General features: G+C 44.9%; 1 protein-coding gene across 2 annotated transcripts in view; it reads left to right on the plus strand.

Moving 5' to 3' along the window:
- Nucleotides 1–27,509, plus strand: part of LOC147733276 (galanin peptides-like) — a 244,358-nt gene that overhangs the window by 20,455 nt on the left and 196,394 nt on the right. Inside the window, exons 4-5 of one of the 2 annotated variants that reach the window (XM_086958944.1) lie at nt 741–812; nt 1,176–1,262. In XM_086958944.1, coding sequence (XP_086815070.1) covers nt 741–812; nt 1,176–1,262 — 159 coding nt within the window. The remainder of the gene's footprint in view (nt 1–740; nt 813–1,175; nt 1,263–27,509) is intronic. The other variant, XM_086958945.1, reaches the window with a different exon arrangement.

Below are 27,509 nucleotides of genomic sequence, written 5' to 3' on the forward strand. Positions count from 1 at the left end.
TGTGTTTATGCTATGGATGTACACTACCACTGTATTCTCCATGCAACTCCGCAAAGGGTTTATTTGTGTCCATAAGCCATCTAAGGACCATACATATCTAACTTTACTATCCGCGCCTTTAAAATGATCTAATAGAGTGAAAGAGGTATTCTTAAAATTCAAGAAGAAGTAACATGATATTAGACTACATAGCACCCCGTTCTATTAGAACAGAATGTAGAGCATAAGACAGAACTCATCCTGTAGCCAAGAGATATGCTCATTAATATTCCTTCTCTCCACCAGAGACCTGTCCTATAGTGTGTAGAGTGGCCGACAATGACCAATGAAGTACTCGCTGGAAGAGCTGAGATGCTATTAGAGCATTTCAGTCATGGAGAAAGATTATTTTAATAACACATGATTGGAATGATGGGGCAGTTGGCATGCGCCAGCCACTGCAAGTGGTTGCCATGCCATTCTCTTCAGTACAACGACCTGCGGTTCAATCGTCTACTCAGCTTTCGTTGAGAGGGCATCAAACTTGATTCTAATATCCAGAATTGTCCTAGGCAGAATCAGTTCTTTTGTTCTATAGACATATGTAAGTTCACTTTGTAGACTTTGAAGTCAAAATGTCTCTGTATAGAAGACTTCGCCCCTCAATGTGTCATGAGAGCTGTACTGGAATGGGTGTGCTGTACTATACTGGGTACCGGCTGTTCTCTAAACTGTGTAATAGGAATCATCCTTTGTTTCAGGTCGAGTTGATCAACTTTTACTGATAAAGGACATTCCCATTGCAAGGGGGAGAGAAGAGCCGCCAGGGCAATGTAAGATAGCTTTTGGAGGTTATTTTACATAACAGCAGTCTATTTTATTTAAGCTGACTCACAGTAGTACTGAACCCATACATCGAATTCACCATCGCCAAGACATAGTCTAACTTCACCCAGTTCCCATAGCATACTCCTTTCCTACGATTTCATCTCTTTTCACATACATTGATTCCCTCTTTCATTTACGAACCATCATGTTTAAAAAGGGTCCATCAGTATGTTCACAGAACCCACGCAATCCAATTTAGAAACCTAATTCCAGACCGTAAATAAACCTGCAACAGTGATAGCATTAAAGTAACAAGATTTGAACATGGAAAGTGAATTAATGTCTCTGGTGTGTGTTGCATTAAACAGATGCAGTAGACAACCACAGATCCTTCAACGACAAACATGGACTTGCTGGAAAACGGGAACTGCAGCTCGAAGATGATGCAAAGTCAGGTAAGGAATGGGCGAGGGGCTCTAAACCTCGGTACACACTCCAGGCAGATATCCAGGTCTTTGATCTAAGTCCATGTCTTCTTTCGGAGAGTTCTTTTTATCTAAAAGTCACTCAGTAGAAGGTGCAAAGGGGATACAGAGCATAAGCTTCTAACACCACACACGTCTCTTCTTATGGAGTAAGCAAAATAACAGGTTTATAGGTCGTTGAAGAATCGTTTGCTTGACTTTCTTTGCGCTTCTCTTGTTGCCAACAAAATGTGTCACTCTTCACAACACACAGCCCTTTATCATAACATAAAAAATTAAACGTCCTCAAAAGCAGGCACAGCCCATGCTGATAAGCACGGTGGGGCGGTGCAGGGGCGGGGTGGGGGTGTGCGTGTGACAAGCAACGGAATAGGGGAAATACTTTATTAAATAAATTAAACCACTTCTCTTGTGCTTGCTGCATCGCCGAGTGGGCGATGTGGCGAGTGCAAGGTAAGTAGTTTTATTTCATTACTTATTTTACCTATGCTGTCCTTTGTCACTTCCACCCCCACCCAGCCCCGCTCCACTGCGCTGACCTGCGTGGTCTGCCACTGCTTTAAAGAACAGTAAAGCCGCAGGTACTGCTGAGCAATGTTGCTAGTTTTCCTATTCTGACAGACGCTATGAATCTATGACAGAATGTCCTTTATGAGGTGCCAAATAATATATGAGGGATTGTACAGTAACTCTATGTGCAGATTAATGTCAGAAAAGCACACTGTGTGATGATCTTCTTTACATAGCAGAAGATATTAAGGCAATAGTATGTTGACAGATATACAGACATTTGTCTATTCCATAATCCCATATGAGGACAGCTATAGTTTACGAAACCCTCATTACCTACATATTTTCAGAGATTCGCCTTTTCCATAGTCCCAGATGAAGACAGCCATAATTTATGAATCTGTCACTAAATTATGTAGAATGCAGGAGGGGATCAGATTTGCTGGTATATAACTTTCCTTCAATAATCTCATTTTCATGAGCTCTTAACGACTACAAAACTTACAGAACAACTTGAGTGATCGACATTTTATGGTGGCTAACCAAGAGGCTGAAGCACAGCGATCCCTTAACTCCAAATGCATTATTCTGATCTTAATTATTTAAGGAAACATCTATTTCAATTGAAAAGATCCACTGAAACCTTTCAAATGATGTATAAAATCCCCTCCTTTGTAAATATGTAATTTCCAGTGACTGACATTCTGTTGAATTGTCTTACCTCAAGCAGCCAAGACGTTATCTATGATATTTGTGACTCTTCTGTTGAACCATAATGTAACGCTTTGCACTTCCTCAATGTCCTTCGCATGTGGGAGCTTCTGCAAGCACAAGCTTTCTTGTGCAGCATTCCTCAGCCAGCATGACCATTAAACTCTACCCTCAGAGACCAGCACCTCACTTAAGTGACAATGACATTCTGTCAATGGCATGTCTTATAGACACAGAGCAGAGTTATCAAAATGCCGGGCAAAACAGCGGAGCTAGACTACTTGCTGCACTGCGTGAAAGGGAGAGGTCAGAAATGCATCATATTTAACATTATATGGCGCATCCCTCTCCTCTCTTTGCACTGGCGCAATATGTGCTGCCCAGCCCCAACGCAGGCACCCTTGCACCACACTTGCATTGCAGGCAGGATTGTTTTTGCGCAGGAAGATACACCTTCCTGCACAAAAACTATTCTCTAAGGCTTTTTCCTCTTTCTCCGTGTGCTGCAGAATGCACCACATATAGAAAGAGGAAACAATGGAGGGAAATAAACATATTTCTCCTTGTTACTCCTCCCCTGGTAAGAAGTATTATTTTAACACATTCATAGGTCTACCACTTATCACAAATCTGGGAACGCGCCAAAATTCATAGGTAGATGCGTGGGATCATCCATTCTCCACCCATGGAATGCCTCCCCAGGATAGAGATTTTCCAAGCCACGTAGCGCCAGGCAAGGTGACGTTGCATGGCCTGGTAGATCTGACTATAGATTTTTTGATAAATCTGGACAATGGTGTATTTATCATTTTACTCAGCAAGAGACCCTCAATAACGGAGCTAATGTGTACGCTTGTGCGCTGCCACTCTCTGACACCCATCAGTCCAAACCTGTTTTAATATGCTATCCTTTCATTGTGCAACGTACCTCGGCCAAGATCCCTCTGTTATATGCTCACCGTGGGGCACCTTCTTCCAGTAGGGCAGCGTGAGGAAAGGGTAAAACGCAGAACGAACTGCTCTTTGTTTCCCAGACCTGTGCTGCATTGTCATGATCCCTGGTATGTGTCCCTGGTTATTGGTGTGTGGTATTTCAGTGCCCATCTGTGAGACACAGAAGAGCAGAAGCCCAGTATAGAAGCACAGGGCCTTCGTGGGTATACATACTTGGCTCGTTCAATGCTCGGCCCTTTGCGTGAAAATATTTTTTTTTTCACTTAAGGGAAGATGATCAGCCATTGCCCATGTGCCCATAGCTCTGCCCTTCCCGTTGTTTTGTGAGGAGGGGGGGAGAGTTGTGGGTGTCCTGCGAAGGAACAGCTCGATTGGTGTATGCCTTTAAAGAAATGCACCATTAGATATGTATCCTGTTTATGTACAGCCTGCTTTCTTCTGCGGGGTTGAAAGTCTGGCACCAAAATATGACGTTCTTTAACCCTGGCAGTGCAAACTAGGGGTGGGCAGAATTTGCGTAGTCGCGCTACACGAAGCTCCGCGAAATGGTAAAAAATCTCAACAAGCACGCAGAGTTCCACGAAGACACGGACTTGCTTGTTCCGCCCGTTCGCATTGCTTTTTTCCTGTTCGCGAACGCTGTTTGCATGCTCCAGGGGAAATATCTTGCAAACAAGCATTTTGAAAGTGCAAACAAGCAAAAAATTCTGCAAAACTGCAGATAGTGGAATGTTTGGCAATTCAGCTTTCTCCGCAGAACGCAAAATTACCCAAATTCTGCAAATTACGAGAGCGGAACGGAATTTACTTCCCAGGCCTAGTGCAAACCTAGTGCTCTCTTCGCAGCGCAATCTGCATTCCATAAGGTAGATCCACCATGTTAACCTCAGTCACCTCTCCTTGTTAACCCCTTCGATGCATGTGACAAGGTCAACTCGTAATGAGCGTTACCTGCGCTGTGCGTGTCACGAGTTGACCTTGTCACGTAACGGGGGATTTTCAAAATCGCAGCGCTCAGCAGGAAAACCGCTAGCGCGCATGCGGTTAAATGATCCCATCTTGATGTGCAGCTACTCTGGCGTTCAATAGATTCTTGATTGGGCTTAATTCCACCACAAAAATAAACAAATAAGTAAATAAACAAACAAATACACAAAGCTTAATAAAAAAGCAGACATTGGATTACTAAGTCTAAGTGGTATCAAAACTGATATGATTATAAGTCTTTTATTTTTTTGGTATGTTCTACTATATCATTTATATTTAAGAGGCAAACTTGTCAGGATTTGGGTCGCTCATGCCTTGTCACTTCACAGTTCTACTAATGACGTACTAGATGATTCTTAATTGGTTTATTCTCTCCTGAGTTGAGGTGGGAAAGTTGCAGTGACCAGCTTCAAGCCTGTGAAAATGAGCCATAGCCAGGGCCTAGTCTTTAAAGGACCTTACAGATATTGCGGTGATTAAAGAGGCCACTCTTGACCAAGGGGAACAATAGTATTTGCACTTCTGGCGCGATCCCTTAATTCAGGAAATGGTCACTCATTGTAGCAATATTTTAAAAATGCTATTTCTAAGTGTTGCTGTTAATTTCATTTGGTTGACACTGCAACATTGTTTTGGAACAGTCGCAACACAGATGCACGCTTGGGAAGAGGCTAGTAGCATTAATTCTGGAGTTCATTGTGGGATCACAAGAGGCTTAGACTGTTTCAAACAGTGCATAAACATATATCTTATGGTGATTTTTGGAAAGTGGGTTATTGGTAGGGGTAAGTATGGCCTACCTCTAGTAGAAAGGCCACCAACATGGTATAGGGCCCAGTAAAGGTCTAAGTAAATTAGGCCCTTGCTCAACCCTTGGTAGGTGACAACGAACAGTCAGGTCTAACTTATGAGACAGGATTGTAAAGCCTTTACAAAACACCAATACATCAAGCAAGTAAGACAGAACATACAATAAAAATCCCTCACCAATTAGTAAAATTAGGGAATCTTTTTCTGAACAAGTAGACACCAAAACAACAAAAATCCAATGTAGGGAATCGGAGATTTGAATTTTGAAGGATTAACCACTTTATAGTGCTTGAAAACATAAAGCGCAACTCTTGAACATCCGGTCACTCTTGACCAGAATAAAGTCAAACTTTGAGGTCCACAGCGATGGAGCCCTAGGTCAGATACACTAAGGGGAGCTTTTTCTTCAGACATCGCACAACCCCCCACAACAGGCCAGATTCGGAGACGGTTTGTCGGCTTGACTTTCCACGAGAACCTGGTCATTCCTGGAAGTCTGGAGCTCTGGATTTTTCCGCAGGACGAACCTAAAATCCTGGCCAGGTCGCTCTCGAAGATAGTCGGCTTGACTGGGCGGTCACCTCATGGAGCTTTTTCTCCAAACATCTCCAAACTTCAGGAGTTGCTTCCTGAAGGTCTCCTTGTAGGTTAAAAGTGTCCAAATCACTAATCAAAAGGTCTGTAATCTCCTAGATGGTCTGTGGGATATCTGGATCACAATTCCCACCATTTACCTGGCCAAATCCTTAAAGGTTTACTGGACGTACTCCAGAATGGGAACGCTTGATGGAGATGATGCAGGTGGCCTCTATTAACCTGACGCTTACAGAGAGTCCACTCCTTAATCCTTCTTGAAGCATGGCACAGTCCCCAGAGCTTTACTACCAGAATGTACAGCAAGCGCAGTCATTCAGGTTGCAGATCCAGATTCCAGCAGGGCAATCCATTTTCTCCTTGTAGTTTCAGGCAGCAGATCTAAGAGACTATGAAGCTCTCACATATTTATTCAGTGTTCTGAGGTGAAAAGCAGGGGGCACCTCTGGCCAATGAGATGCTGGTGTCACGCAAAAGCATGACAACTTACTCCAAGTGTTGCATCTTCTTGTCCCACAAAGCACTGCACTTTAAAAATCAACATAGATGATTTCTCTCCAGAGGAGTAGGCGCTAGCTAAACCAACCAACAGTGTGGCTCAATTCAATTAGCTCTCCTCTGCCTGACTTCAGTGAATTCCTGTCCAAAGCCTGCCATCTGACTGGGGCACAGGATGTAGAGTTGGTACGCCTGGCATTCTGTACTGATCTGCTCTCTCGTTGAGCTCAGCTTGATTTACCCTGTCTCCTCTGCAGGACCCATCCTCCCCAGCTGCAGAGCTCGCTCCATCAGAAAAATCTCTGCTCCAGCCAAGCCACGTATTGCCTAATCAAAGCAGCCTGGTTTAGCCTGTTAAGGCTGACCAATAAGCAGCCACTACTAGAAGGCTGGATTTTGGCTTTTAGAAGAAAAAAGTTCTATAACTTATCTTCTGTACTAGTTATGATAAATTCAACAATGACAAGTTGTTGACTTTATTAATACCAATCGTTTAAGCCCTTGAGTGATATTTTACTCATTTCCTAACAATAGGTATATATAAATAGAAATATTGCAATGCCCCTGGGTGCCTAATATCTGATAAAAGGCAGATTATCACTTTTACAGTGCACATACCACCAAAGTTGATTTTGCATGCAATTTACTTTTAAAGACAGTCTGCAAAGCCAGGCTACCTATAAAATGACAGTAGGCACTCAGCAATTCACACATGCAAGTGCAGGAAATTGGTTGGGCCGCCTCTAATCTTCCATGGCTTATTGAATACTTGTGGCTTATAGGTAGTTTGAACCCCCTAGCCCTATAATATACTAGGGATTCATAGGGTCTGCCAATGCCAATTGTGAGAATTTATTTTTAAAGACAGGCTACAAGACAGGGATGCCTTTAAAAGGACAGCTGGCACACAGCAGTGCATATATGCACGTGCAGGAAATCTGCTAGGTCTCTAAACCTCATGCCCCATTATATACTAGGGACTTGTAGGTAGATTGTGCCCCCTGGCCTTAATATCAACTAGCGACTTATAAGGTCTTACATTGCCAATTGTAAGTGTACCCTATTACATGTACCATTTTACACATAGCGCTGGCCCAGTCAACAGTCAGAGTCAGTTACCACCTGTATAATTCAGCGAAAAATAGGGGTGAATAGGGTAGAAGGATGACTTTGTAACAGTGATTATTATATAGGGGTCAGAAAGATGCACCCGATTCAGCAGTAACTCACCTTAAATCTGCCATCAACTGTCAACATGGATTAAACATTGGCCACCTTGGAACATATTGGGATTGAATTCTCATTGCTATATATGTCAGGCTCCATACATAGGGGCTTACGTACAGGCTCCTTGCACCACCAGTGTGTCACTTTTTATGTAATAAAAAATAAACACCTGTGGCACAAAGGGCTTACAATTAATCCCCAGAGTACATAAGATTATTACGGGACAGTGCAGCCTTTTCTGAAAGTATGCAGCAGATCGACACTGTGGCAGTGCTGAGTCATGCTGAGGTGGTGGTACTGCACTGGTGCTCAGGAAGTGCTGAGTTAGTGCTCAGGTGGTGCTGAGTGATGCTAAGTTGGTGCAGTGCTGAGGTGATGTTGTGCTGATGCTGAGTTGCTGCTGAGGTGGGGTTGCACTGGTGGTGATGTCCTGATGTGGAGGTAGTGCTATGTTGTTGCTGAAATGGTGCTGGGCTGATGTTGAGGTGGTGCTGTGCTGGTGCAGAGGTGGTGCTGTGCTAGTGCTAAGGTGGTACTGCACTGATGCTTAGGTGTTGCTGCTCTGGGGTTGGTGCACTGATGAGGAGATTGTGCTATGCTGATATGGTGCTGTGCTGATGCTTAAGAGGTGCTGTGGTAGTGCTCAGGTGATGTTTTGCTGATACTAAGGTGGTGCTGTGTGATGTTGAAGTGGTGCTGAATGAGCCTGTGGTGCTGCTGAGTGATGCAGGGGTGGTGCTGATTGATGTGGTGGTGGTGTACTGGTGCTCAGTTGGTGCTGAGCTGCTACTCAAGTGGTACTCAGTGATGCTGAGTTGGTGCTGTGCTGAGGTGGAGCTGCACTGATACAGGGGTGGTGCTGTGCTGAAACTGAGGTGGTGCTGCTGCACTGATGTTGAAGTGGTGCCTCATTAGTACTGAGTTGCTGCTGAGGTTGGGCTGCGCTAGTGCTTAGGTGGGGATGTGTGGGTGGTGGTGCACTGATTTGGAGGTGGTGCTGTGCTGATGCTAAGAGGGTGCTGTGCTGATGTTGAGGTGGTGCAGTGCTGGTGCTGAAGTGATGCTGTGCTGGTGCAGAGGTGGTGTTGCACTGATGCTGAGTTGGTGCTGCACTGCTGGAGGTGAACTGAGGAGGTGGTGGTGCTGTGCTGATGCTGAGATGGTGATTTGCTGATACTGAAGTGGTGCTGTGGTGGCACTCAGGGGGTGGTGAGCTGGTGCTCAGGTGGTACTGAGTGCAGCTGAGTTTGTTCTTTGCTGAGGTTATGCTGCACTGATGCTGAGGGGCTGCGCTGGTGGCAGTGCACTGATGCAGAGGTGGTGCTGTGCGGATGTTGAGGTGGTGATGCTCTGGTGCTGAGGTGGTGCTGTGCTGGTGCTGAAGTGGTGCTAAGTGATTCTGAGCTGGTGCTGAGGTGGTACTTCACTGGTATTGAGGTGGTGCTGAGCGATATTGAGGTAGTGCGGAGGTGCTGGTGTGCTTGTGCAGAGGTGGTGCTGAGTGATGCTTTGGTGGTACTCAGGTGAAGCTCTGCTAGTGCTCAGTGGTGCTGAGTAATGCTGAATTGGTGCTGCGCTATTGCTGAGGTGATGCTGCCCTAGTGCTGAGGTGGTGCTGTGATAATGCAGACATTGTACTGCATTGGTGCTGAGTTGCTGCTGAGGTGGTGCTGCACTGGTGCTGAGGTGGTGCTGTACTTATGCTGTTGTGGTGCTGTGCTGGTGATGAGTTGGTGCTGCGCTGCTGGTGGTGGACTGATGCAGAGGTGGTGCTGTGCTGATTCTGAGGTGACACTGAGGTGATGCTGAGTGATGCTATGGTCCCACTGATGATGCTGTGCGAATGGTAAGGTGGTGAGTGACGCTGCACGGATGCTGAGGTGGTGCTGCTCCGGGAATGAGGTGGTACTGCACTGGTCCAGAGGCAGTTCTGTGCTGCTGCTGAGGTGCTGCACTGATGCTGAGGTAGTGCTACGTTGGTGCTGAGGTGGCACATCACTGGGGCTGAAGTGTTGCTACGCTGTGGCTGAGTGATGATGAGGTGGTGCTGGGCTGGTGTTGAAGTGGAGCTCATATGCTGCTGAGTGTTGCTCAAGTGATGCTGCAGTGGTGTTGAGGGAGTGCTCAGGTGGTGTTGCACTGTCTACTTACAGGATAGATTGTTAAGTAACCTCACATTACATGCCACATTTGGAGAGCACGAGGTGGTATCCCTTGATATTTGTTTTATTTCACCAACGATTGAAATCTAAAAGAAAGCATCAAAAACTGAAAGCACGCAACTTAAAGCTGCTTCCATTTTCATAAAACTGAGCAATACCAGCATGTTCACTGTCAAAAGCACAATGCAAATAGATAGATCCTACTGTCGGCTGTCATCTTAAACTACACTTCATTAAGTATAGTATTTAAGGTTTGGACATTTGAGCTAATGAAAGCAAAAATGTTATAGGATGAAAAATAACATAGCCTCTGGCTGAAAAAGCTGTTATGAAACCAAAGACAGTGGAAAACAAGATAAGAACATGATGTGCATCCCTCAGGTTGTGCGTTCGGAAAGCCAAGCAAGCCAAACAAGCTCAGGCAAAAACAATTGTTGTGCACCCGAAACTAACTTATATGGCCAATAGTGTAACAGGCCAGTCTCCAGGATGTGACCAAAACAGCAAAAGGAGGGACAAATGAAAACTATTCACTATTCACTAACGAAAACAAATACATTTCGAAAGGTAATGAAGGAATAAATCAAAATGGATAGGTGTGCTGAAAGCCCATAGAGTAAATACAGCATGTCTTGAGAGACAGAAAATACGGCGCCTAGGCGAGACCTAAAAAGGACACGTGCCACAAATATCTGTACTAGTATTCTAAGGACAGTGAGTAGGCAAAGTCCACACTTTAGGACAACATTTGTAGGATGCTTTGATCATAGAGCAATTTTACTGTCTGTCCATAGACGTCATAGTCTAAGATAATGTGGGTATGTTTATTGTATAGAATGAGTTTTGCCGAAGACTGCTCAAAGATGAGTAACAGCACTTTTAACATACCTCTTTTTTCTTTTGGAAACACTATGGCCTACTTTACTGATTTTTGATGTGAGAGTCCTTAAGCTCTCCCAACTCAAGTGGCTGTTTTTTCCTGTTCTGCAGTCAATAAACATTATTAAAGATGCCATAGATTGTAATATGCACTTTAGGTACTGACAACACCTTTGCCTTAGAAGCAAGCAGATTTAAAAACAAAAAGCTGAATCTAAATATTTTAAAACTACAGGTTGAATATTGTTGTCTTTTTGCTACATATTTTAATTCTTGAAAACAAACTTTTAAAAATGATTTTCTCAAGAATATCCTTCATCGCGAGACCTCCGGTTAGGGGCTGAAGTGGTACCTAAGGGATCCCCCTGTAAAACCCTGCACTGTGTGGCAGGTACAGTGGGGTGCCCACTACAGGGTGCAGGGTTTTTCACACACATTTCCCCTTTCCTGACAAGAGCCTGTTTTACAACCGGTTGTCGGGCGGAACACAAGCTCTCATAGGAAACAATGGGAATCTGACGAACACTGTTTGGTCGCATCGTAATGCAAACACCAGCCGGTCGGTCCCGATCCAGAGTTGGTGTCGGGCGAGGGTCTCCGCCCGACATTGTAATCGGTCCCTTAATATATTTTATTTTGCAAGCACATGTTCTAAATTAAAACAAAAAACACAAAACATGCAGCCACCTAAACATTGCAGTCACATACTTGCTATAAAAAAAAATGAAAAAAGAAAGCATTCACTTTTGTGGTAACTATACTTATTTTTTAAATAATTCTTTCAGTTGCACCATGTATTTTTTTATTATTTTTTGTGAAGGAGACTGAAATAAATCATCCCTTTGATTTGTGTTATTTGTACTTTTGCCTACATTCCTAGAGAATTTATTATATTTGTGATGCCCACATTACCCACTGCCCATATTCCAATGCTTTCATATTTCTGCACATTGGGTTCAAAAGTCTGGAGTCTGCATCCTCTTTATTGTGTGAAACTGCATCAGTTTTCCTGGGTTGATATATATCACTTCATACATCTGCAGTTATCTTTCTTTTCTTTGGTAGTAATTCAGTTTTCAAGGTTCCTTGACATCCTATTTAGAATATGAACACTTGGAGCAGTGATCTTCAGATTTTTTAATGCTGTGCCATCCAATATAAAACACTAGCAGCCCGCCCCAGCGTTGCCTGGGGCAGAAAGGGGCTGGGGGCAGTACACCCGCTCCCGCCCCGACCCCCTCCCGCACCGACTCCCTCCCGCCCCCCTCCTGCCCCGACTCACTCCCGCCCCCCTCCCGCCCCGACTCACTCGTGCTCTGACATTTTCCTTTACTGCTGCCTCCTTCTTGCCTCCCCCTGCATCACACAGTCTCGCACTGAACTTTCCCTTTCCTTACCTGTGGTGCCGCTCCTCACTGCACAGCCGCTCGTCACTGCACCGCCGCTCCTCCTTCCTCATCATCACGCACGTCGCGTCGCGCTGCGGTCATCATGCACGTCGCGTCGCGGCCAGCGCTAGGTCCCGGCTGGTGCTACTTTTAGGGGACTACTTTGTTTACAAACTTAATTTTTTTTATTTACTTTTTTCTTTTAATTTATATAGCCTATGTCCATCTACACACCCTGACATTTTCATAGATGTATCGGGTGTGTAGATTGGCGCTGTGGTTCCGGAGTTTACATGGCCAAAAGGTGCAAGTTCTCTCTTTATAATAGTAGTATAGATTATTTGGAGCCCACCATAATTTTCACAATTATTCCATGAAATGTGAAATATTTTATTAAGTGTATACTTATGTAAACATTACAGTTATGCTAAACCTTTCAAGGAATGCAACAAATACATGATTGCCAAACATACTATTCTGGTTGAATAGTCCTTACTAAGTGTAAAAGTATTCACAGTGTGTTATATGAAATGGGAGTTGGGAGGGTTGTAGAACATTTGTAGTCCTTTCCCTTTTGACACATACTCTGACAGATATAAATGATAAAAGATGTTAGTAGTGCCCCATTACAGAGTGGCCTACTGCTGATCATTTCTTTTCAACTTAAAACAAAGCACTGCTATCAGCAATGACCCCAGCACCGCCAAAACTAACCTACACGAAGGAATGAAAGAAGTTGCCGAATGGATGAAACACAGCCGTCTGAAACTGAACTCAGATAAAACAGAAGTCCTCATCTTAGGTACTTCCCCCTCTGCATGGGACGACTCTTGGTGGCCGGAAGCCCTTGGAAAAGCACCCATCCCGACAGACCACGCACGGAACCTAGGCGTTATCCTGGATTCTTCACTCTCAATGAACAGACAAGTCAGCGCCGTATCCTCATCCTGCTTCAACATTCTTCGCATGCTCAAAAAAACATTTCGCTGGATCCCCACCGAAACCAGAAAAACAGTCACCCATGCTCTGGTCACGAGCCGACTGGACTACGGAAATACCCTCTACGCAGGCACTACCGCTAAACTCCAGAAGAAACTCCAACGAATCCAAAACACCTCAGCCAGGATCGTATTAGACATCCCGCGCAACGAACACATCTCTGGTCACCTGAAAGACCTCCACTGGCTACCCATCAACAAGAGGATCACTTTCCGACTGCTAACCCACGCACACAAATCACTCTACGACATCGGACCAGAATGCCTCAACTCACGACTGTCCTTCTACACCCCCTCCCGCCAACTGCGTTCTTCCAGCCAAGCCCTCGCCACTGTACCTCGCATCAACAAGACCACCATGGGAGGCAGATCCTTCTCATACCTGGCTGCTAAAACATGGAACTCACTCCCCACTTACCTTCGCCTTACCCAGAACCACCTAGCATTCAGAAAGCAACTTAAAACGTGGATATTTGACAAGTAATCCTCCCCCCTCCCTAAGCGCCTTGAGACCCTCTGGGTATGTAGTGCGCTATATAAATTCTTTGACTTGACTTGACTTGACTTTTAACTAGAACCTAGCTCCCCGCCTGGGATCAGTTAAGGACCGCCTCCCAATTTGAAGATCCCTGACTTACAGGGTTAATTGATTACTACTTCAGACATTATTATGTTGTTAAAGTGTCCTGTATGGTCTTCTTATGAATTTAGTTTCATCAATCTATCATGCATCTGTCTCAATTACAATAATGTTCCCTAAATAGACTGACTTCATTTGGAATCACATACACACATAGATTCATATTTGTATTCATAACAGTTGGCGGCTCGCACAGGTAACACTGTGGGGCGGTGGGGTGGGGTGGGGTGGGGCGGGCGGTTCAGGGTGGGTGGTGCAGTGGAGGGTGACATACGACGGGAAAGTCGAGAGGAAGGTATTAAATAAATAAAAACACTTACTTTGTGTTTGCAGCATTGCCGACTCCATGACCCATACTCTAGTCAGAGAAAGTGTAGTACACACTAAAAGTTTACTGATGCTCACTCTCTGGTAGCTTGACACAGAGGAGTCAGGATAAAGTAAAGAGGCAATGTTTAAAGTATTAGTGCTCACACAGTAACACAGTAAAAACACCACAAAAGTACTCCACACCCATTTAGAAAAATAGCCAATATTTATCTGAGCAAAACAAAACTAAAATGACAAAAATCCAACATACACAAGTGAAGATATACATTTCTAAACATTAAATAAAAAATGCAGTACTTAGAAGTTTACAGCTTCCACTGGGCCTATCTGGTCACATCCAGTACCTTGTCAGCATCGATAACCAAAGAACTGGCATCAGAAACAAGGATACAGCATCAGGACCCAAGACATGGCATTGCGTGGTTGCAGGTGAAGCGATGGTTCCATAAAACATTGCAGGGTCGTTTAAGTTTTTGCAGCTCTGGGACGATGCGTTGCACATAGGATGTGATGCATTGGTTGTGGGTGTGAGACCTTGGTTCCAGAAGGTGATGTGGATCTTGGCATCAAGGAGCGTTAATTCCTTGGTGTCGAAGTCGAATCACTGGGCCCAAGGTGTTGCATCGAATGAGAGTCACGCAGGGCATGGATGCGGCAGAATTGGGACGGGGCACCACTGACGTCAGTGGTGTGTTGTTACAGTCATGGCGTAGCACACCTGGATTCAGTGCAGGTAGCTGCGATGCATCGATTTTGCATAAAGGCGCCAGTTTCGACTGATACTCGGTATCGATTTTCCTGGTTTACAGCACCAAATTCACCTCCAAGGACCCAGAACTGGATTTGACAACACTTTTTTTTTTTAACAGAGTTTTATATAGCACAAACTTGACCCAAAGGCATCGGGTATCAGAGCGCTTTACATAACACCAATTGCGTTACATGAGGACACATAAAAAAAATGTTGTTAGGCGAGGGGAGATTAAGTGATTTGGCCAGAATCACAGGATGTTCAGCATAGTTGCCGAGACTCGAACGCATTTCCCCAGATTTGAGGTTGACCGCTCTAGCCGTACCACTTGGCAGATCAGGATTCACAGCAGAGGAGCCGATGTGGTTGCAAGAAGCGCATGAAGTCTTTGATGTCCCTGAGATTTCAACAACAGGAGGCAAGCTCAGTCAAGCCCTTAGCGAGCCTCTAGAAAGCAGGATGCAGCGAGTAAAGTTCAGTCCCGATAGAAGTGTCCTGTCCCATCACAAATAGCAATGGAAATGGCCTGAGTATAATGGAACCTCGGCGGAATTTTAAGAACATCTCAAATGACACTCTCGCCCCTAGGATTCCCAGTGTTACCATCTCTCAATAACATAGCCCTTTTCTTTCAGGCAAAGATTGTTGACATCTATTCGGCCCTAGAGCTACAGAAGGCTTTAATCAGCGACTCTTCCGGTCCTTCTGCTTCTGCCCCAACTCTGGTGGAGGACGTCCCCTTAGGGTGTTTAGCTTCTTTTCCACCCATTTCACTTCAGGAATTAGAGAACCTCCTAAATAGGACCAGGTCGGGCTCCCCTTTAGAACCCTGCCCTCTTAAGCTCCTTAAACGGTGCAAGGAGACTTTTTTGCCTCCCCTCCTGGATATCATGAATAGAGCAATGAGGGATGGTACTTTCCCCTCGCAATGGAAGAGGGCAGTGGTAAAGCCACTGCTTAAGAAGCCAACATTGGACCCAGGGGTTCTTAAAAACTTTCGTCCTATTTCACTGCTCCCCGCTCCTGCTAAGATGCTGGAAACCCATCTCAACCAGCATCTTGCAGTCTTTCTGGAAAACTCTGGTCATTTGGATCATTCGCAGCACGGATTTAGGAGGGGGCACAGTACCAAGTCGGCCCTTACCATAGTGTTGGACAACATCCGCACCCGAGTTGATAGGGGTCAGACCACCCTCCTCATCCTGCTAGATCTTACGGCTGCGTTTGACACCCTCTCTCCCTTGGTGTTAACATCTCATCTGAGGGAGATTGGGGTGGAGGGGTCCGCACTTAGTTTGCTGACCTCCTTTCTTGACCAGAGGGAACAGAGAGTAAAGATGGGGGAGTTTCTATCTCCATCCCTGCCTGTGCATTGTGGGGTCCCGCAGGGGCCGGCACTAAGTCCGACCCTTTTTAACATCTATGTGACCCCACTTGCCAGACTTATTAGATCTTTTGGGATGGAGGTAGTCTCCTATGCCGACGACACCCAGATCTTGATCTCTCTCTCCCAGCCTGTCAGCTCAGCTGCCTCCAATTTTAGACTCTGTATGGAGGCAGTCGCTCAATGGATGATTTGCAATTCATTGAAACTAAATGGTGAGAAGACGAGATCCTGGTGTTTGGAGGAAAGGAGGACATTTGGTCGGCGAATTGGTGGCTCGCATCATTGGGAGCATGCCCGGTTCCTGCTGCCTTAGCTAAAAATCTGGGAGTCTTGATCGACCCTACCCTCAGTATGCGTCAGCAGGTGAATAGAACAGTTTCCACCTGCTGGGGCTTAATCTACATCTTGAGGAAGATTAAGCACTATCTCTCTCAGCAGGCGAGAAAGCAAGTTGTGGTCGTTCTTATAGGCTCTCGACTTGATTACTGTAATGCGCTGTATGCAGCACTCAGCAAGGGACTGCTTCAGCGCTTACAAATGGTCCAGAATGCTGCAGCCAAGTTTGTGTTAGACCTACCCAAACGTGCGTCAGCCACCTCTGCAAGGAAATCTTTACACTGGCTCCCGATTGAGGACAGGATTTCCTTTAAAATAATGTGTCTGACCTATGGGGCTTTAGCAAGAAATAGGTCAGGTGGGATAAGAGACCTTTTGGTTCCTTATAACCCCTCCAGAAATCTGCGTTCCACCAATTAGTCTCTGCTATCAGCACCCCACGTCCGCAGAGCTAAATGGGGTGGCAGAGCTTTCTCTAGCTTAGCCCCGAAAATGTGGAACGCTCTACCTGTGGAAATTAAGTCCCTTTCCCCTATGCAGTCCTTCAGAAAGCCCCTGAAGACTCGGCTATTTGCCAAAGCCTACCTGTAGTTTTGTTTTGCCTCTTTGGAACTTTTTTGATAGGCGCCTTGATGCCTTCGGGTTTTAGTTGCGCAATATAAGTTACTTTTTCATTTCATTTCATTTCAGTCCTCATACTTCCAGGCAAGAAGCAGTAGGCAGCAGGCCAACAAAGCAAAGCAAGCAACAAAGTGTCTGTCTCTCCTTGCAGCACAACAGCACTTCTTCCTGGCAGAATGTCCTCAGTCTAGAAGTGTTCTGAGTTTATAGTGTCTGAGGTCTAGTACTTATACCCATTTCAGCCATTGAAGTAGGGAGACTTTAAAGAAAGGTTTCTGTAGGGCACAAGCGGCTGCCCACCGTGGGCCTGGCTCCAAACACCCTACCGGGGGTGCATGAAGCTCTCTGTGTGGGGACTGGCACATCCCCATTCAGGTGCAAGTGTCAACCCCTCCCACCACTCAAGCTTAGAAAGACCCATTAGCCTGGTGATGGGCCACCAGGATATGCAGGGCACACCTCAGCTCCCTTTGTGTATGACAGTCTAGAGTGAATTCACAAAGCCCAGCTGTCACCCTGACCCAGACATGTTTTCTAGGGACAGACAGAGGCACAGAACGGTTAAAGTAAGAATATGCTGACTGTCTAAAAGTGTAATTTTCAGACCAGCAATGTAAAAACCAACTTCACTAAAAGATGGGTTTTAAATTGCGAGTCCAAAAACACCAAACTCCAATTTTCTATCCGCTCCCAATTGGGAGATAAACATGTAGGGCCAGATATACGACCATTCACTTTTATGAGTCTCAAATTGTGTTGAATTGCAACTTGCAATTTGCGACTCGCAAAATGGAATGCACAACAGTGTCTCAGACGCTGTTTGCGATTCCCAATGAGGCGGCAAATTGCAAGCCTCATTAATATTCATGAGGCAAGCGCAATTTGTGACCCCATTGGGACTGGCTAGCACTCCCAGGGATGATGGCCTGCTGCGGTCAGCAGACCACCATGTCTGGGACTGCTTTTTTAATAAAGCAGTATTTTTTAAATGCAGCCCGTTTTCCTTAAAGTAACACGGGATGCATTTAGAAAAGAAAAATGAAACTTTTCAGTTTCAATTTTTTAAAGACAGGCAGTGGTCCCTGGGTCCCTGGGACCACTGCCTGCTCTTAAAAAATATTTTTGCACCCATTTATTAAGGGGAAGGGGTCCCCTGGGGACCTCTTCCCGTGTGTGAGTGGATTACCACCTACTTTAAGCAGGTGATAAACTGGAAGTGTTTTGGGGCCGCAAATTCGGTTGCAAAACAATCATACATTACATTGAGACTCGCTATTAGGAAGGGACGCCCTTGGCACAGCCCTTCCTAATAGCGAGTCGCAAACCATATTTTGCGACTCGGTAATAGGTTACCGAGTCGCAAAATATGGTTTGTGCATAGGACAGGCCAAATTTTGTGGTCGCAAACAGGCTGCATTCCCATTTGCAACAGCAAAATCTGTTGTACACCTGCCCTGTTAAGTGTTACAACGCAGCTCCAATGCTAACCTATGCCGAAGATAGGTCTTGCTGTAGTGAAAAACATATTTAGCAGTTTTTCACTTCCAGGCCATCTAAAACTAAAAAAGATATCTTAAGGGTGCCTCACATGTAGTTAATGGGAAGGTTTAGGCCTGGCAAATAGCAAAACTTGCCGGGTCGACAATGTAGTTTAAAACAACACACACAGGCTCTGCAGTGGCATGCCTGAGAGAAGTTTGAAGGTCTACTCGTGTCACTAATCGCATTTAATTTCCAGGCCCTGGGCACATGTAGTGCACTGTACTAGGGACATAATAGTAAATCAAATATGTCCATCATGGAGAAATCGATTGCCATCACATTTTAGAACTGGTCAACAGTGGTAAAGTGCCCACAATCCTAAAACCAGCAAAGCAAAGTTCAGCACACAGTTAAAAATAGGAGGTGAGAAGCAAAAAGACTGGAGAAACCACACCTAAAGATGCCTTTTCCAGCAGTGAATATAGGAATATACACTGCTATATCATATGTATACTCCTACCTAATACTACCTAGACTATTGAGATCATAGTGGGAGTACCCTCTGCCAGATCCCTCGAAACAACCCAACTCCCTATACCTGTGTAAGATGTATCAGGAAGCCAGTCTGGTGTAGAACAGGCCACCGTCCTTTGCAAGAAAGAGGTTAGAGTCAGCAGGCTGCATATCAGTCACAGGCAAGCTTTACAGGATGATCCATAGAAGTGCTCCTCTGTTGAACTTAGCTCAGAGGCGGTTTATAAAATCAAAGTCCTGCTCTGATCGCACTGTACCAGAGGTGCATCGCTGATGTGATTGTTTGTCTTTACGATTTAGAGCTGTCTCCAACTGGACAACCAAAGCAAGGGCAATGTGCTCAGTGTTCCTTAGCCTTGGACAAAGTGTACAAATTTCATGACAAAATGCTTATGAAGATATGTTCTTAACGCAAAGTACTTCCCAAGTATGTTATCGTGTATGTGCCAAGCATGTAAAAAGTTGTAGTCTAAAAGAATGTCAAGTTTACATGTGCTAATAAAAATGGAGATGTTTATGCATGGGCCCTGTTGGACCTTGAAACACCACCAACTTTGAGTTGGTGATAAAGTGCGAATGTTTTCCAACCACAGTTTGGTCACAAAACATTCATATATCCCATTCTGATTCAGTATTTGGAAGGGACACCCTAAACATGCCCCTTCCAAATACAAAATTGGTATGCATTACTAATTCCAAATTGCAATTCTGTAACATGTTATTGAATTGTTATTTGGGATTAAAAACAACCCAATTCATCTAGGCCTGAAAGTCTCTCTGCAAAAAATTCTGTACTGAATGCAAAGTCTCATCAGCCCTTGACAGAAAAATGTTCTTCTTAGATAAACTGGTTAATAAGTATTTGCAAATCGTAAATCTTTTGGAGCTCATCAATTTAATTCTAAAATGTCATTAAAAACACAGATCTCCTTCTCTTCACAACTTAATTTTTGATTTAATTTGCTAATTTCCTGTCTTATTGAATGTGCAAGTGGTTTTCCTATTCTTAATTTCCCTCTGATTACAAGTAAATCTTGGACTACTTATATCAGTCAACACTTATTCTAAAGGCTTGCTCCGCCTATTGTTATAGTTTAGTTTTGGTGGAATTGAGTTAGTGGCTTCATGCTCCCAATATCCTAGACTTTCCTTTTCATTCTATTCACCCTTCCGTTTTGGGAGAAGAAATTGTGCAATGTCTTATATTGATTCTCAAATTAATGTTGTTACTTATTGATGTTTGCTTTAGACTCATTTCAATTCCCGTCAGACACATTGGGTTGTGGAAAGGGTCTGTTCAGTGTAATATATGATAATTATTCCATAATTATTACCCCCGTTCTCATTGTCTAATGAGCTCTCATTCAAATATCTAGTATGTCCTCATCGATTCGGAAGGAAATAATCGGTCTACTTCTCCATCATCTCTGTTTGGTTTTCTGGCACTTCCTTGTTCACTATCTAAATATTTGGTCGTTTCTGAATTCTTCCAGCCTTTAAAGTAGACATTTTGTTGAAGCAAGATTACATGCTTCAAAGAGCGTTTTTAGGAATAAAATAACCGTTTCAATGGAAATAAAACCTTAATCCCATGCCTCATTCTGGAGTTGAAAGAGGGATTCTGGGGCATATTATCAAGGGGGTTTATCCCCGTTTTTTTGGCTTTAAAAGCCAAGAAAGCGGAGATAAAATGATCTCCCTATTACCTAGCTGTCGCTAACACCAGTTAGCGACAGCTAGTAGGAGATAGCGACCATCTTGAGCCCCGCTTTGCATGTCAGTGATATTTATCACTAATGACATGCAAAGTGGACGTGCCATGATGTTAGCGACTGGAAACAGTCGCTAACATCGCTATCTCCTATTACCAACTTTTGGAGATATTCGCGCTAAGCGCGAATATCTCCAAGAGCTAACACCTGCCCCTGAGCAGTTCTTAGCCATGTTATCCAATGGTAGGTGGATAACATGGCTAAGAGCATTAGCTCGATAATGCATGAATATCGCTGACTTTCCAGCGATATTCATGCATTTCGGCCGATTTTTATCGCTTAGGAGATAAACCTTGATAATAGCAAGGTTCCTAAGCGATAAAAATCGCCGCAGCTCGGCGATAAAAATATCGCCGCTAAACCAACATAGCGATAATTATCGCTGGTTGTTGGTAATATGCCCCTCTGTTTGAAAACCTGCCCTTACAAATCAATTAGTACGAGACGGATTAATAGCAAATGTATATTCTCCTCTCTTTCATAAATATGAGCAGGTTTCAGGATTTATTACCTTTCTTTTTCTGTCCTGTGAGCCCATGCTGATACCAGCACGTACGCTTTTCAGAGCACTTTCCTTATATTTTAATAATACACTTTGTTTTCATGCATGAGTACCTTCTTATGTTACCTTGTCTTGTCCTGAAGAGATACTTAAAAATCTCAGATTCAAAATGTATTGACAGTGTAAAAGGGGAAACTGACTTTTTTCAAAGTAAGAAGAGATGACCCCAAAGGAACCAGTAATAGAACTAAGGGTCAGATCTATACATTTTTTTACTGTTTGCAAACGGGCCAATTCTGTGAATTGGCCCCTTAGCGAACTGTAAAAAGCCTTTTGGGATGTATCATCTCAAATGGCATTAGCAATATAGGGAATCACAATTTTTGCGATTACCTATTTTGCGTATGCAGTTAAGGAATCGTAATGTGTGATTTCTTACATGCGATGCAGGAAGCAAAAAAAAAATTGCGACCTGGCTTTAAGGAGTCACAAATTACTACCAACTTCAAGTTGGTGGTAATTTGCAAATTCCGAAAAAAAATTCACTTTTTTGCATTTTTCTAAGTGCCATGTGGCGTACATACATGCCCTTAGGGCATTTATATACACCACATGTGCACACATGCATATTTCAGGGGTGCAACAGGGTGTCCATTTGGCACCCTTGAAATTGCATGCGCAATTTATTCCTATAGGAATGAATGGGAAGCCATTCCTTCTTTGTGATTTGCAGTTTGCGATTCGCAAATAAGGAATGCGTAGGAATCACAATTTTATTTGCGAAACCTAAATACATTGCATTTTGCAAGCCCATAAAAGAGAAACAGTAAAATTCGCTATTAAGGACACACAAAATTCAATGTTGATACATCTGACCCTTAGATCCATAATATTCACCCCTCCATATTTTTCAACATTCAATCCTCTCGCCTATTCTCAGCAAAAAGGGGCCCCATGAATGGCAGTACCAAATGCACTCAGATTTAGCCTCCTCATGCTAAAGTATGTGTGCTGCAATTGCGGTAAGCTTACTTCTGTGTAGTGTATAAGAAGCTGAATGTCAATTATTAACTTTTTGGTAAAATGTTTGGTGCACTCACACAAAGTACCTGAACATTTAATAATAGGGACTTTAATAATAACTGCAATTTAATATTGCCGATGTAATGGGAAGCTTGTTATACAATATAAAGTATTGTTAATAGTTAGGAACTCCATAGTTTGTCTCTATGGATCTCTGGGTGTAAACTATCATTTTACCTCTGAACAGTTTTCAGCCATTAATAATACATCTAGCTGTGACTTATTCTTCTCTTGGAATTCAGAAGTAAGCCAGGAGAGCTACAAGAGTAAGGGGCATATGTATGAAGCCCATTTCCCGTTCGCAAATGGGCGATTCTCAGAATCGGCCCGTTTACGAACAGGAAAAAGACTTTTGGGATGTATCATCCCAAAATGCCCTCTAGGCCCATACAAATGAATGGGAAGGTATTCCTTAATTGCGATTCGCAAATTGCGAATCACAATTAAGGAATTACAAGGAATTGCAAAATATTTGTGAATTATTACATTCCATTTTGTGATTCTCAAGTAGTGATTCTCTAAAAATAGCTATTTGAGAATCGCAATAACGGTATTTGATACATATGCCACTACATCACAACTACTCACTGAAAAATATTTATAAATCAAGGCCTTTATTTTCAATATGAATGGACGCACAGTCAAATCTAAAGTTCCCTCTTATAGGAAATTAATTGAATAAAACTACTAACACAAGGGCTGAACCTCAGAGGAGCTTCTCATCCTTCCAAAGATGCTTGTTTGTTAGAAATGGGATTTCTGCTTGACTAGGGCATGCGGCTAAGCCAGGCAGAAACCACCACTCTAGTTAGGGCAAGGGAGTTACACACTGAAGATAATGCCTGCTCACCCCCTTGGTAGCTTGGCACATGCAGTCAGTCTTATCCCAGAGGCAATGTGTAAAGCGTTTGCACAACACACACATAGCAGCAACACACTAGACACACCTCAAAGGAAACTCCACATAATGTTATATAAAAATAGCCTTTGTATTACTCATAAACACATTAGATCATAGTCACAAATGTGCCATGTGCCACATGGCACTAGGTAATACTTTACAGGGGATTATATACAGGACAGGGCCAATCAGTCCACTGTCAGAACCATTAGAACAGGTAATTAGTAAACAACCAAAAAATACTGGTGCAGACACTTTGCGTAAATCACTTTTGGCATAAATCACATTTAGAAGTGTACTATAGTAACACTCCCCAGGTGCATACCTCACCTTAGGGCCTTGCGCCCTATCAGCATATCAGGTGCTCATCGGCCAACTGGCCTTCCTCATGGGGCCCATTGGGGAATTCCCCGCAATGCCCTATGTCCATCAAAAGTCAGGGCTCAAGGCTGCCACTGCAGCAGGGTACAGGCCGCAAAGGCCGGTATCAGAAAAAGGGGTGCAAGGTTGTAACTCACCCTTGTCTCTCCTGAGACACAAAATGACCCCAACGTTGCATCTGCCGCTAACTGGCGGTACAGCTGTTTGCACAATACTAGGCATCAAAAGTGCCTTGGGAGCCCCTCCTTTCCGAGGTTCATATTTGTGGGAAAATTGGCCCAAGTACCCACCGGTACCAACAGTACTCCCCCTCCAGCCCCACTCACAGGGTTTTCCCAGATGCTGGGACCTCAGGCAACCACTGCCTAGCTTCCTGTGGCCGCTCGTCTCGGCGGCAGATTCTGGAGCGATGTCTCCGGCGGTGAGGCGCTCCACACTCCCTACTGCAGCAGGGGTCCACTCCTCTCCACAGCCACAGTGAGAGGTGACTCAGGGCTCTCACCAAAGCACAATGCCTCTCTCTGCCTCCACAAGGGAAGTGGTCTGGCAGGAGCCCTCGCAACGGGCTCAAATTCCCAGGGCGCTGGAATCTTGGAGTTTTCTTCCCTTTGCTTCTGGCCCCCTGGGGGCAAAAACTCAGCCCTGGGGGCCTCATGAGGCTACCCACCACCAGGCACAGGCAGACCAGCACAAACGGGTGTAAAATACTGCAACAGTGCTCTCCTCCAGCCACAAAGTCACGCAGGCAGACCTGGGCCCAGGCAGGCCAGCTCTCAGGGCCCTCCAGCAGAGGGGCAGTCCTTCGTGGCGGTACCTCCTGGGACACAGAGGTCCTCTTCTCCCGATCCAAGCAGGTATACTTTACATGGGGTCACAGCCCAAATATTTATACCAGTCAGGGCTTTGTTCTGCCCTAGCACAGGGATTGGGGATCCAATCAAAACCAGTTCTGGGGGGCACTCAATATTTTATTTACAGTGCACAACAGCCCCCTTTGACATTGCAGGTACTGTCATCAGACACACCACAAGGGGGTGGAGCCATCATTGTACAAGGCAGGCACAGACCTATTCAGGGCTCCTCCCACTATTCCAAATGCAGATCTGCCTATTCAGCCTAGTGCTGACTCACCCAGTCCCTCTGGAGCCACAGTACCTCCCCAGCCCCTGTCACTCCAGAGACGGATATGCAACACACATCAGGCAGGCACAAAGACACATAGCACACAGAAATGCCAACTTCTAAAAGTGGCATTTCTAGAATAGTGATTATAGATCTGTGAACACCATTAATCAGCATTTATTATTACTATTCCAAACATACCAAACTTGACCACGCTACTCCTCTCATATCAGGAATTACCACGGAAATACTTATTCGGGAATCCCCAATGCATTTCTATGAGAGGGCAGCCTCACAGCAGTGAGAAACCAAAATGGCTGTTTGTCACTACCAGGACATGTCACACATTCAAGGCACATATCCTACCTTTTACCTACAATGCATCCTGCCCATAGGGCTAGCTAGGGCCTACCTTAGGGGTGACTGAGAAGTCATAAAAGGGGTTCACGGATGTGGCACCCACTTTAAGTGCCACATCACAGCAGTAGTAAACTGCGCGCACAGGCCCTGCAATGGCAGAGGCCTGAGACAGGCTTGAAAGGCTACTTTGGTGGGTGGTGCACTCAGCGATACAAGCTCACTATTAGCATTTAATTATTGGCCCTGGGTATCTGAGATACCACCTTACAAGGGACTGACAGGTAAATTAAATAGGCCACACAGGTGTAGACCAATCTTACCATGTTTACCACAGAGAGCACACACACTTTACACTGGACAGCAGTGCTAAAGTGCCCAGAGTCCTAAAACCACCAACACCAGGTCAGAAAAAAGACTAGGAGGAAGGCAAAAAGTTCAGGGATGACCCTGCAAAAAGGGCAAAGTCCAACACAACCCCATTCTAGCCACAAGCCAAGGTAGACCAATCATTACATTGGTGAGCTTCTCTGCTTGGGGTGATAGAACACGGACGCAGGTCCGCAACTTCAGGGGCACACTTCAGTTGTGCGCCAATCTGAACCCATGTGGTTCCCTCTGTCAAAGCTCCCAGGACCAACTAAGCTACCCCACTGGGACTCACTATCTGTCCGTGGCCAGGACCAGGCCCTAGTCCACCCAGAATTCTCTGGTCATTGCCATCTCACAGAGTAGGGGGCAGTAACCCCTGGCACATACTAACCATTCTCCACTCTTCCTTCATCAGTGCGGTCCCAACTGCCACTGACCCTCCAACCTAGGGTCTGCACCCTCAGGCTCACCAGAGGTCACAGCGATGCTCCACTCCCCCTACCTCTCCTTCTGGGGTTCCTCCTTGGAAAGGCACCCTCAGAACACAACTCTCCCACCAGTTCAGGGACTCTCTCCTGCAACTGGTCTCCCAACCTAGGATCTAAACCCTCAGGTTGAACCAGGGCAGAAGCAAGGACTCCCTCCCTCTGCACCCCCTTCCAGAGTTCTGCACCCCTCCCACCAGGAGTGGTACCCATAGAAGACAAAACGGTAGGGACACTGGTTACAGATGTCATTTCCTCCAGGTCAGGCAGAACCTGAACCTGGCCTCCCAACCCAGGAACTAAACCCTGCGGTTGAACCGGGGTCAGAGGCAAGGACTCCATCCCTCTGTACCCCTTCCAGAGTTCTGCACCCTCCCACCTGGAGTGGTACGCCTAGAAGACAAACTGGTCAGGACACTGCTTACAGATGTCCTTCCCTTCAGGTCAGGCAGATCCTGAACTTGGCTTCCCAAACCAGGAACTAAACCCTGCAGCTGATCACCCACCTGGCACACCAATACTTCCTAGGGAGCACACATGCCGCCTGAGGGTAACCGATACCACATGTGTTGCATGACAGTCTTCCTGGCACTGTTCTCTTGACCCCTGTCCATCTGACTGTGCATGAATACCCTAGAACAGAAGTGGTGTCACCATGGTCACTCCTAGGAGACTTAAACCTTATGGCTGGCCCTTGACCCACTGGTTCTCCCACTGAGGACTCCCCCTCTCCCCCCTCCATCTGGACTTCTGCACCCTCCATTTAGGAGTGGCACCACTAGACACCAAAACTGATGGAGATCTGCTTACAGACACTCCAAGTTCTCCTGACACTAGGAGATTCCCCTCAACCGATGGCCTACAAGTACAGCCTAGACTACCCACCTGGTGTTCTCTGAAGGAACCCCCCAGGCCCTGGGACTGGGTTTTGAGCACCTTGGGATGCATCCAATTCTCACTCCTTCTCCCAAGAGACAGGACGTGAGTCCCTACACCCCTCCCACTACACCAGGACCTATTTGGGCTACAGCTCAATTCCTCTAAAACAGAGATTCTGCTGTTCGGTAAGGCCGAAGGAATCTGATCTCCTAATTGTTATGTTATGTTATGTTATAGTTAGGCTGTGGGGTTTTAGGTTTAAACCTATAATAACTGATAAAACCCCACTGAAAGATAAATCGCCCTCACCGGTGGAAACATATAAACACTGAAAAAACACCTGCACAACCACAAACTAAATGCCATTCGAAGAAAGTAAAAAGAGAATGAAAGAGTCATTTTTTTCTTCCTGAAGGTGTCAATACAATGTAACTTTGTTATACAAGCTAGCAGTAAGGAAGACTGGCTAACATTATTCTGCTTGAGTTTTGTTCTTTAGGGATGCCACTAAAATGTTGTTTCTTCTTCCTTTTACTTTTTTCAGTTTTGTGGCCTTTGGTCTAA

The sequence above is a fragment of the Lissotriton vulgaris genome, chromosome 2_1 (genome assembly GCF_964263255.1).
Source record: "Lissotriton vulgaris chromosome 2_1, aLisVul1.2, whole genome shotgun sequence".
Lineage (NCBI taxonomy): Eukaryota > Metazoa > Chordata > Amphibia > Caudata > Salamandridae > Lissotriton > Lissotriton vulgaris.